The sequence below is a fragment of the Limulus polyphemus genome, unplaced genomic scaffold (genome assembly GCF_000517525.1).
Source record: "Limulus polyphemus unplaced genomic scaffold, Limulus_polyphemus-2.1.2 Scaffold3486, whole genome shotgun sequence".
In the NCBI taxonomy this organism is placed as follows: Eukaryota; Metazoa; Arthropoda; class Merostomata; order Xiphosura; family Limulidae; genus Limulus; species Limulus polyphemus.
In genome coordinates this window covers 98,318-111,468 of record NW_013669096.1, presented here as the reverse complement: position 1 = coordinate 111,468, position 13,151 = coordinate 98,318, and the positions used below count along the sequence as shown (strand labels likewise).

At 31.4% G+C, this 13,151-nt stretch overlaps 1 protein-coding gene across 1 annotated transcript in view; it reads right to left on the bottom strand.

Moving 5' to 3' along the window:
* Positions 1-13,151, bottom strand: part of LOC106469438 (hippocampus abundant transcript 1 protein-like) — a 25,736-nt gene that overhangs the window by 9,309 nt on the left and 3,276 nt on the right. The window contains exons 2-5 of the mRNA XM_013929932.2: positions 7,377-7,541; positions 6,776-6,871; positions 5,314-5,376; positions 2,386-2,513 (exon numbers count right to left, since the gene is read on the bottom strand). Of these exons, the coding sequence (XP_013785386.1) occupies positions 2,386-2,513; positions 5,314-5,376; positions 6,776-6,871; positions 7,377-7,454 (365 nt within the window). The 5' untranslated portion in view covers positions 7,455-7,541. The remainder of the gene's footprint in view (positions 1-2,385; positions 2,514-5,313; positions 5,377-6,775; positions 6,872-7,376; positions 7,542-13,151) is intronic.

Sequence of the window (13,151 nt, the reverse complement as noted above, 5' to 3'; positions counted from 1 at the left end):
CCTTTCACCCATGCCTGGCTAACAATACAGAAGTTACAATGACACGGTTCAGGTGCACTCATGCTACTGTAAAACTGAACTTTGGCCTGTACAAAGTAACTTGTCTTGGCTGTGTTTGTAAAATACAGTCACATTTCAATTATTATATATTATATATGTATATAGTTCTTAAACATATTTTTCCTAAAACATAGTAAATAAAGAAGTAAAGCAAACAATTATTTCTTCTAGTTATGACCTTTGAACTCAGTCGCTGTTTGACATAGGTTGCTAAGCCTTTAAAAATTTTGCATGTGGAAAATACGAAACAAAATTATTTTTCAGGTTTTATATATATATATATACACACTTGAATAACTAAAAAATCATAAATTACTACATTAATACCATAGAATTCAACTATAATTTATCACACTTAGTAACTAAGATGCATTTTACTTTAAAAAAAAATTAAATTTCGAGCAGACTAAAGACACAACCTACCTCATTGACAGCTTGGTTCAAAAGAATGAAATGGAAATAGCCACGTTAGAAAGGCTGAGAAAACCTCTAGGGGGACATTCTGAGCTTCCGATTGGTTATTCATGTCATATATAGAAGTAAGTGTATATAAGGGAGTGTTTCCTAAAATGGAAAGAGGTAGGTGGGGTGCCACTGTGTTTGATTTATTATATGAGCAATATCTTAGCAAATAGAAAAGAGGCTCATATTTTATATTCTAGCTTGTCAATATTGTTAATTTGAGTTTCTAAGTCATTCAAAACTATAGACTTAGTATTTTGACTTTAAAAACATCTAATCTGAACCAGTGCTGCATTCAACATACCACATGACACACAAAAATTGATGTTTATCTGTTTTTTTTTAATATTTACTTTTAAATTAAGAAATTGAATAATGTATAGTTTTAAAATGTGAATTATAATCTACAGTTTGATACCAAACTTATTGACATAAATTCATGAAACAGTAGTTCAATAAAATTTTGAATGCGAGTCAACAAATGAGATGACATGGCCTTTCACCTATGACCCATCTTGAAAGGGTTAAGGGAAAAGAAGAGAATGAGTAAAGCTTAACATGTGTAAATCCTCTTTAAGGGAATAGGGGAGCATGTGAACAATGTACCATGTGTACAATCCTCATTAACTCTCTCAATAAGGGGTTGGTCGATTTGACCGACCATGTGACCTCTTGTGTCTTTATAGATTTAATACTACTAATTTTTAATACAGTAGGTATATCTTCACAAAATGTGGCAGTCTTTCAGTAAATATTACAAATCTTTCACATACAAAAAATCATATCTTTCAGTGAAGTATTTCTAATAAATTTAAAAAAAGATTTGTCCGTCAATATATCGAGTATTTGTTTTTAATAGTCTGTGTGCAAAGTGATTTTCATGTTAAAATTAAAAATACTTCTCTTAATCTCAAAAATCTGAAATTTCATTTGTGTAATCTCTAAAACCTCCTAAGTACATTTCAAATGTTTGTTTTCAGTAAAACTTTGTATTGTATCTGTTATTTTCTCCACCAACACTATACAAGGTTGGTCAATTTGACTGACCTCATAACCACTAAAAAAAAAATCACAATAAATCTAAATTACCTATTTCTTCTTTCTAAAATGACTTCAAATTGTAACATGAAACTACATTTATTTATCCTAAGTAGCTTTAAACTTGTAACTGTATACATCTATTTATACTTAAATTTTATTATTTTATTGCCCTTTGATTACCCTTTCAACCATGTCTAACTACTATTCATGCCATTATAAGTTGTAAATCACTTGGGGAATGTGGAGCTCATATTACTAAGGGTTAAGGGAATAGGAAAGCATGAGAAAAGCTTACCATGTGTATATCCTCATTACGGGAATAGGAAAGCATGAGAAAAGCTTACCATGTGTATATCCTCATTACGGGAATAGGAAAGCATGTGAACAATTTATCATATGTATAATCCTCATCAAGGGAACAGGAAAACATGAGAAAAGCTTACCATGTGTAAATCTTCATTAAGGGAATAGGAGAGCATGTGAACAATTTATCATGTGTACAATCCTCATTAAAGGAATAGGAGAGTATGTGAACAATCCTCATTAAGGGAATAGGAGAGTATGTGAACAATTTATCATGTGTAAATCCTGATTAAGGGAATAGGAAAGCATGTGAACAATTTATTATGTGTACAATCCTCATCAAGGGAACAGGACAGCATGAGGAAAGCTTACATATGTAAATCCTCATTAAGGGAATAGGAAAGCATGAGAAAAGCTTACCATGTGTAAATCCTCATTAAGAGAATAGGACAACATGTGAACAATTTATCATGAGTATAATCCTCATCAAGGAAACAGGAAAGCATGAGGAAAGCTTACCATGTGTAAATCCTCATTAAGGGAATAGGAGAGCATGTGAAAAAGACTGTCAACAACAAGAACACTTTCCTCCCCCAGATGTCTGACAGAGCACCTACCAATGGTGCACTTAAAAAAGATAGAAATCCCTGAAAAACAAAAATAAGTATTGGATACATTCCTTCTGAAAATATTAAATTAGACTCATTTCTTATTTTTGATTATATACTTGAGCCAAATATCATTAATTGTTCAAGAAAGAATATTCATTAAAATTTCAAATACAATAATAGTTAAGTGTTAAAAACAATTTATACATTATACAATAAACTCCAAATATTATCAAGTGTACAAATATGTAAAATTTGAAATTTTAATGGAGTGTCAAAACATTTACATTTGTTTGACTAATTGCAAATTATGTGGAAAAAATATTCTACAAACTGTATATTGATAACTTAAGTGTGAAGAAACCCTTATCAAAGTAATCTAATAAAATGTTGAATGTAAGCCACTAAAACCTCATAACATGCAAAGTAAATGGGGTTAAAGGAATAGAAGAGCATGTGAACAATGTATAATGTGTACAATCCTCATTAAGGGAATATGAAAAATGGGTATACCAATTAAACCGCAATGGTAAACAAAAGGTTTCATTTTTATAGACAATGTCTGAAATAATAGATTTTAGGATTTCAGCAGTGGTGGCACAGAGTGAGTTCTGACCAGGATTCCAGTAGTGGTGAGCTGGTAATGTAGCACAGAGTGAGTTGACCAGGATTCCAGCAGTGGTGAGCTGGTAATGTAGCTCAGAGTGAGTTGACCAGGATTCCAGCAATGGTGGGCTGATAATGTAACACAGAGTGAGTTGACCAGGATTCCAGCAGTGGTGGGCTGGTTATGTAACACAGAGTGAGGTAAAAATCTGTTTTTACTGTTAAATTGTTACAGTTTCTTATAGGAACTTACTTGGAAACTTCAGGAGAGAATAATTTCTTCACATTTTGCTCACTATTTATTCAATAACTTCATATAATGAAAGAATTCAAAATCTTACTTCATTTCCAGGTAGCACATTCTACAATGTAGAAACATCTGAATAGGTATGAAAAGAAAATTCATTACCCGGGTATGAGTATTGAGGGTGAATTCCATCCACCCAACGTTTTTGGAAAAGTGGACACCATCTACCTATTAATTTTGGAGAAATTCCATTTTTTTATACTACTCTTTTGTGCACTGTTATTTGCTTTGAATATTAGTTTGTGAAAGGTTTGAATTTTTTTATCCCTCCAGTAGGTATATCCCTGTAGAGTCTGCTTACTATCTTGTGTAGGAGTCTGAATCTGTACAAGCATAACTCCACCCCAAACTGGTATGACAGATGTTCACACTTCTTAACTGATTTGTTTCTTTGTTTGATGAAATCTAATTTATTTTGGGATTTGCCAAGACTTTCTTCATTTTTGGTTTTCAAAGTTTCTTTGCTTAATCTTGAAATCTTATTTTGAAAAGGGAAATCCAACTATATTTTTCTACAGCGTTTGTTCTTGCTGTAAAAATAATAGCAGCTAGTCTCTAAGCACATCTAACAAATTCATCTTTGCTGGATGCATTAGACAAGTTTAATATTTTTTTGTTCTCAGAGATATCATCAGTTTACTTTTACAACGGGCAGCGTGGCTCAGTGGCTTTGCACTTTGGACTTGTCGTCAGTTGGTAATGAATTTGAGGCTGACCCACATCATGCCGTTGTATCTTGAGCAGAACACTATGTTCCACTTGTTCCAGTCTACCCAGCTGTTAGCTAGGGATTAACCTGTGATGGAACTGGCATCCCATCCAGGGAGAATGGGTAACTATTCTTATATACTTGTGGCTAACTGAAACCAAAGTTTGAAAGCACCAGCCAAAAAGTGCCTTGCAAAGGCACTGCAAGGATTTAACTTAATGTTAGAAAAGTTTAAGCTCCATTAGAGATGTGATCAAGTTAAAATATGTGGCTTAACCTTAGGACTAAAGAGAGCTGGAAGAATGCTTGTTAAGTAGTAAAATACTTTGTTAAAACTAACAAACATATGTATATATATATATATTAAAAAATAATAAATACTGCTTTTAACGGAGCATTTTATTTCTGTTCTGGGTAAATATTTTTGTTGCAACTTTTACATCACTAGGTCCTCTTATCCCAGAAAGCAACTTAAGAAATAATTAACACTAATTTTTTTTATCCTAAAAACATTTCACCCTCTTTTTCAATATTTCATCTATCATTCCCTTGTTTTGGTAAGAACATGTACTACCCATGTTGTATATTTATTCAGTCAGTTTGTAATGCATTTTGTGGTTTTCTTTGCTTATAAGTTGGATGTAAGAAATGATGATGTTGTACCATTTCCTTGGTATTAGAGACAAGTATTACATCTTGATGATGTTCATGTACATCTGAACAGATAAGTCACTAAGTGATAGTTTAACGAGAGCAATGGATTGATGTAAGAACTGATGATATTGTACCATTTCCTTGATATCAGAAACTAGTATTACATCTAGATGTTGTTACAGCAATACATTAATAAAAATTGATATCAACAGAGGTTTTAAAATTTAGTCATTACTACTGGCATTCTTCTTTTTATTGAAGATAATGTATGTATATGTTGATCTGCTTTTAACACTGGAGAAAATGTGGCCAAATAGACAAGAGAGAGTTCTTCTAGTTCACATGTGATGACTTGCTTCTTGAAATGTTTGCACCAGCTGTTTGGAACTTAACTATATATGTTATTCACATACAAAAAAAAAAGATAAAATTTTTATTTAAAAAAAAACAAGATTGGTGAGGTAGTAATAAGTTGGTTGTAAAAACTGCCCATATCTAAAAAACAGGGGACTAAGATTCTTATTGTACCAAATTATATGATAACAGAAAATGGTTCCACTCACCTTTATTCCCATTATTAATCCATTCATTAAGAAAGTATGATCAGGAAATGTATCATTTAAAACCTGGAAAACAAACGTTTTTGTTTTAAAGAACTAGACACATTGTACAGATTAGTAAAATGTTTCATTTAACTCATCTTTCCAATGTTATATACAGTACAAGGTGTTTCTTAATGTCAGCATTGACAGGGACTAATGTTTAGGTTTGTACTTTTACAGAAACATTTTAACAATTTTTAATATAAAAAACGAATGAATCACTAAACACACACCATGGTCAAAAGAAAAAAAGACAGTGCCCCCAGTAACACAAACCACGATATCACAGGAGACAAACATGTTCTTATAATGCTAAGATACAGCTACTTAATGTGCTATAAAATGGTTTACCAAACACATACTCCTTACTTTTATTGCCATGCTATCAGATATAATTAACAACATCTGGTTTTATCAACAGGTTCTTCTACAATTTCTTCATGATGCTTGTTTTGAATTTCGCGCAAAGCTACACGAGGGCTATCTGTGCTACCCGTCCCTAATTTAGCAGTGCAAGACTAGAGGGAAGGCAGCTAGTCATCACCACCCATCGCCAACTCTTGGGCTACTCTTTTACGAATGAATAGCGGGATTGACAGTCACATTATAATGCCCCCATGGCTGAAACAGCCAGCATGTTTGGTGGGACGGGGATTCGAACCCGCGACTCGCAGATTGCGAGTCGAGCTCCCCAATCACCTGGCCATGCTGGGCCACTTTTCATGATGCTCAATAATCAAAAAACTTTAAAGAAAAATCCAAATTTGTTGGTTTGCTTCAAGATATACTACAGTAAAAGTTTGCTGCACATATCCCTCTAACATGACTTTTTCTTTCTGCTTACCATAATAATTTAAGCTTCCACTCAGATCACAGACGTTGATCTTAACAGATCTTAAGATTTAGCTCATGAGTTTGACCTTTATAGATCTAAATCTTAGAGTTCATGACCTTGACTTATCTAAGACTTCAATAACAGATTTGAGAAGTGTTTGGAACAAATTTTAGCTCAACAGACACAGAAACGAGATACAGACCAACAGAAACACTTCTTTTTGATGCTGTTTATAATTAATATAAATTTCCAGTTTTAATTAGTTGTTCATTATCATTAAACTAATTTTTTTACTAAAATCTGTCTTTGTTATAATAACACAAATTGCTAATGACAATGCTGTAGATGAGACACTAAGCTACACCATTCTTATAAATGATTATTGATTAACCTCTATTCTCCCATATAACTAAACAAAAGGCAAGCAGGATTAAATTACTACTACAACTTGAGAGAGGGAAACCTAGTGTACACAACTGTTTTATGGTCTTTATGTATAGCTCTGTTTGGTAACACTGTTAATAACTGGAGTTGACAGTAGTGCCAACAAGGAGACATTCAAAACATCAACAACAAAATAATACTTACTGTAATCATTGGAGTTGTCAATAATCCCCAGGCAAAAAATTCTAAAAAAATCACAGCAGCAGCATGATAAACACTCGGCTCACCCATTCCCGATGTCTGAAAATAAAGCATACAACTCTGTATTAAGCATAAGAAATATTTATTTATCTGTCCTACAAAACAACTGACCAAATCAATATTGAAATCTGAATTACTCATTGCTATGCATGTAAATTCACTTGTAAATTAAAACCACTTAATAATGAATAAAATACAAATACACAAACATTAAATAATGAAGAATCAAATACAGCAACAAGTTAAACAATGGTTAAAGCTAAGCACTGTTTCACAATGACCAAGCACTGATCTTAGTTTATAATGAACCTGTTTCACAATGACTAAACACTGAGCTTAATTTACAATGAACATGTTTCACAATGACTAAATATTGAGCTTAGTTTACAATGAACATGTTTCACAATGACTAAATACTGAGCTTAGTTTACAATGAACATGTTTCACAACAACTAAACACTGAGCTTAGTTTACAATGACCAAACAATGAGCATAGCTTGCAACATAACTATTTCACAATGACCACACAATCAGCATAACTTACAATGAAGCCATCTTTCATAATGTTTTTCCTGCTCCTAATAATAAGCCCAGCAACCTTCTTTGACATTTTACTTGGCATCTTATTTCACCATAGTTGTTCAGTGTTACACATATACAACTACGTCCAACATATCCATCTAAATCTTTATCAGCTTCAGCTAGTCTCCTGAAAAAGAGTCACAGACAGTTAGATAAATACCTGCACTGTTTAAAAACCATTTATGAATTCCAAATGAACACTTTAAACTACAAAGAAATAATAACAAAAGCATGTCAGGATGCTAGAACTTATGAATGACATAGGATTATAATCAATCTTTTGATTTAGGTACCACTTTCTTGATATCTCAGTTTCATATTTAAATCTACCATCACTCACTTCTTACTAAATTATATTTGTGGTAAACAAATCTTAAAGAAACCTCAAAATCCTAGTGCCAGAAAAGTTCATTATCTTAATGCAATTCGAAAAGATAGGAGGTCATGACATGAATCAGCTAATTATAATAAATGGTCTTGAAACTTGCAGATATATTGAAGTAGCTAATAATTTGAATTTCTGTTCACTGACTTAACTAATAAAAAATTAGTCAAAATATATAAGGAATATTTGAACCTGGTATTTCTCTTTTCAATGAGTATCTGGATAAGTTCAAATGAAATTTACACCTAAAATTGTTTAACTACGTGAAGATTTAACTTCTTCAAGTCATTACCCCTTAAAACTGGGGGTTAAAGTATTATACTTTTCAAAAGTGAATAACTGCATTTTTGGGAGGAGGTTACTTGTCTAGGTAATTAAATTGCAAATGATATCTGCATGTTTATTATATCCAGTAGAATTTGAAAATCAATTAAAGTTAATCAATGAAATCAATTAATTGATTATTTTGATAAGATTTGGATATGGTTGAAATAATCAAAAATAATGATAACTGGAAACACAAATTTTGATTAATTGATTTTCGTGACACTACAGCATTTGTACAATATTTTTCAAGTGAAATCAAGGACTTTTGAGCACTTTTTTTTACAACTTCACACATTATAATTGTCAAGACCAAAAAATATGATCCACGGGTGTCATAAACCAAGAGGATTAAAATTTGTGATAAAAATCATGAAACTACAGATTGTTTTTTTTCATGTTCTTCATAGTTTATCCATACCAACAGGTAAACAGTTACACCTGAATATACCTATTTTGATACAATGTGTAAAACAATCTGTGTCATCACATACAGTGTCTACAGCCTAAAACCTGAATCAAGCACATGTTGTATACTGGATTTATCTAAAGTCCTATATACTAAACAAACACACCATGGTATGTGGTATTCTAGAGCCCTAAACATCAAACACAGTAGTATGTGGTATACTGGATATCTCTAAAGCTTTAAACACTAAACACAGTAGTATGTGGGATACTGGATATCTCTAAAGCTTTAAACACTAAACACAGTAGTATGTGGGATACTGGCTATTTCTAAAGCTAATAAAAGAAAATCACTGTAAAAGCATAACATTGTTATAGAAACAGATATATTTTATCTAGCAACATTTGATAAACTCCTCTTTGTCAGGCTTAACATGATAGAATATTAACTCTAAAATTACAGCAAAATTCTGTTTAAGATTTTTGAATGGATGAAACTGTTTATTTTTACAGTGATTTTATCTTATTGCTTTTATCTCCCAACATTGTGTGGATTCCAATTCTTCTGAAACCTTCATCATTTCCACTATGACAACAAACTTTAAAGTTTTTCTGACATCCCATAGACCCTTGAAAAAGTCATATGCCAAAACATTGGGTAGAATAAAAAACAAACGACTGAGGATGTTTTATTTTACTACTCCAGATAATGTTTCATGAACCTTAATAAAACCTCATATTTGAGCATAGTACTCAAGCTTATAAGTCTTTTTTTTTTTAACCCTTTGAGTGCATAATTAATTTTTGAGTGGGTTCTCGAAAAGTGTCAATTGTCTACCAAAAATGAAATTTAGAATTTGACCTTTTTCAGTACTTTTTCAATATCAAAATCCACTAATTGCACTTTGGCTAGGTGATATACATACTTGCTGTATTAAGGCAGGCAATTCACGGAAGTGAGTATCCCGATTGTTGCACAATGTGGAAATTTTTTTGTGACACCGTGGGGTAAATCTGCTTGTTGCACCAAATGGTTATAAATGTCAAGTCAGTTAAATCTGATGATAGCATCCAAAGGGTTAAACAAAGGAAATTAAATAACCATAACTCATTTAATTTATTAGATAAATGCATACTATTTTAAAGTAAAAACCTAGTCTTATAGATATTCTACAAGTAGTTTAAATTTAAAATCAAACATCAAAAAATTAGAATTAAGTCCAGTTTTAAAAGAAAAGTTTAGAAAATAAAACTTTTGATACTAATAATTTTATTTTACAAAGTTCGAAAATCTTTAGGGAATAAACAAGAAGAAAACAAACTCTTTTGTATGTTTATGACAAAGTTACTAAGGCTATCTGCCACCATCCATAATTCTAAGCTGCCAACCAACTAATAGTGGGATTGACCATCATGTTATAATGCCCCAATGGCTAAAAGGGCAAGCATATTTAATGATGGGTTTCAAGGCTATGACTTTTGAATACACTCATCCAGTGTTGTTTATAAGATGATATTTGGAACATTTTTCACATTGTATTAAGTTAAAAACATTTGTAATTTGAATCAATAGGTGTTTTTACATTTCAGAAATGTATTGCTGTTACTTATTGCATTTTATTAAACTTTACTACATATATAAATAATGCAGGTTACTACTGGTACGTATCTGTCAATCACTGTATTTCAAGTTTACAACCAATATGATTACAAAATCTCTCCTATACTTTCAACTACATAATTGAACTTGCAATGTAAATCTACTAATTTGTGACTGTGGAATCCAATGGTGTGTGAACTTGTTTGTTATTTTCATTACTTAAAAATCACCAAAATCCCCTATTGATAAAACTCAACAATTCTGAATTAAATGAAAATAATAATAATAAATCATAACAACATTATTTTTATTACTTAGATACCTCAAATAATTGGAAAAACTTATTTCAATTAATTGATTATTTTTGTGACATTAATCAATTATAGTGATTAACTAATTTAATCTCCCAGCACTAATACCAAGTCATGATTTTTTGGGCAGTATGGGCCAGGCTTTCTTAAGTGTCCAATTTGATGTCGCCATTGTTCTGGGGCAAATTTCTCTGAGTACATACCTTACACAAACATATAATAATTTCTAAATGATAGATGACAGATCGAACTTTCCAAACATATATAATACGTTGAGGTTAAGTTTTTCCAGCAAACCAAGGAAATAAACAATGGTGGGGTGTTAAAAGTAGCATATTGCCAGCAGAAAAATGTAATTTCAAAGTAATAACACAAACACAAAAATTGTAAGTATGACTCAAGCTTTTATTGTGATTAATTAGTAAACATTTATGTTTTGAAAATTTGTTATTAGCTAATTGTCCCATTACTTTTTCACATATAAAAATTTCCAAAATAACATCTCATCATAATCATGTGTTCTCCTTTACGGTTGTTTATTTTCAAGACAGTAATTACAAATGTTTGAGTAAATAAAAAGATCAGAGTCTAAAATCAATCCAGGAAGTATATAATTTGATTTGATCATACCCCAAATACAGGGTATCAAGAAATATTTTGGGTATGTCCATTTGGAGCTTGTAATAATTTTTTTTTTTTAAGCACCTGATCACCTTTAATCACATATCTACTGTAGATACTCAGATTATACCAATTTGTTATATCATTATACACAACAGCCAAGACATTTGTTGTTATCAATAACTGAAAAGGTAAGAGTAAATTGCATTCTTCAATAAAAATCACTGAACATGAAATTGCTTGAACTCCTTTACATGTTCTCCTTTACTTCAGATTTCTTCAGAGGGGAATATATAGAGTGCATAATGCTTTTCCCACCATGTGCAGATGATAAGGGTGGGGTAGATTTGAAATGTATCAGTCACAAATCAACTGGTTTTCCTGCAAGAAAGATCCTTGAAAGTGGGATTACATAACAGGTGTATATCTCTTTAACTATATAACTAACATTCAGATGGTGTGAGTGGTGGTAGTTTTAGGTTTAAATAACTGATAAATTACAAAGCTAAATCTGTGAACAATAATTAGGGGTCTATTTTTAAAAACAGATAATTGGGGAAATGGTGAAATGCATGTAAAGTAATTCACAGAATGGGTAAAGGAGATCACCATTTAAATTCAACTCCTTATTTACACTTTGTACTTCTTAGTATAATTCCACATTATAATAAAAGCTTACATTTATGATCTGTAATTTCTACACCTGTCTTTGCTAATATACAGAGGTGGTATACATTTCAGTGATGGGTTTCACATTTGTATTTTTAGAATGGATGGTAAACAAAGTTGACAACTGAAATATTATCACAGAAAAAAGGCAGCAGAAGGAAAAACCTTCTTACAATTGTTAGCTTTTTGCCTTTTTATTCTACGTACAATATAATCTGGTAAAGGAGAACACAGTGAAAAACAGTAGTCATCTTCATCTAGGTGGAAAAATATGACAGAATGTTGCCCGAGTGCAAAATTTTTCAGTAGTTATATTTTCAAGAACTGTATAAATCATACTTATAAGAAAAGATATTTTTTTTCAACATTTTCCAGTTGAAGAATGGACACTTAAGAAAGCCTGGCCTGTATAATTTTATGCATATGTCCTACTGTATATGTAACTGAGAGACACAATCGTACATTTCAAAAAAGCACTCTAAAAAGATAATGAAATTCTCTCTGTCTAAAAAGAGTCCTGAAATTCTCATGACTTCCATGAGCATGAACCCAAAAACATATCATGAGGGAAGGTTTTAATATTGACCTCCACTGTGTTGACCATGTAACAACAGAATATTTCTGTAATTTATGGTTCAGCAATACAATCTTTAATAAATGGACCTACAGGTATTACTCAAACTGGTACAACATTAATTTATAACATTTCTAGATCAAATCAAATATTGTAGAAATGGGTGACACACTAATAAATTATATTAATTATCAAATAACTCACTACAAGTAATAAAATTAATCTTCAAAACTTGTCTGTTTTAAGAAAGAATTTTAATATATGAAGTTAGACTGCTACAACTAGAAACTGACTTGAGTTCAATAGAGGGAAAAATGATGTTGATCCAAACTCTGACTTGAGTTTAGCAGACTGAGAAATAATAATGATGATTAGTATTTACCTTTTTGTGTATTACTTAATCAAGCATAGCCAAGTTGAGTGATACTGATAAAATTATTTGTATAAAGTACAAGTGAATGGGAACGTCAATATGGATGTTTATCAGTTTGATCTTTCTTCAAACTAATCTCATATGCCTTTCATAGCTATAAACAACAGATTTTAATTTACAATATGGTTAGTAGTGTAGTAACTTTTATCCACTAAGTGTCTTTAACCCTTTGACTATATATATGCAACTCTCGTGAAATTTCTCTACAAAAATTAAAGTAGTGGATCAAATTCATGACTGGAATCCAGTCAAACTGGACCACTATTACTAGCGGAGTGCCTAATACATCAGTGCTTGGGCTTTTGCTCTTTCTTATTTGCATTATCAATACTAATAACAAATAATTAATACAAATATCTGGTAAATTACCTTTAATTATTAGTTTTAATTTAGTTACTATAGTTTAATATAA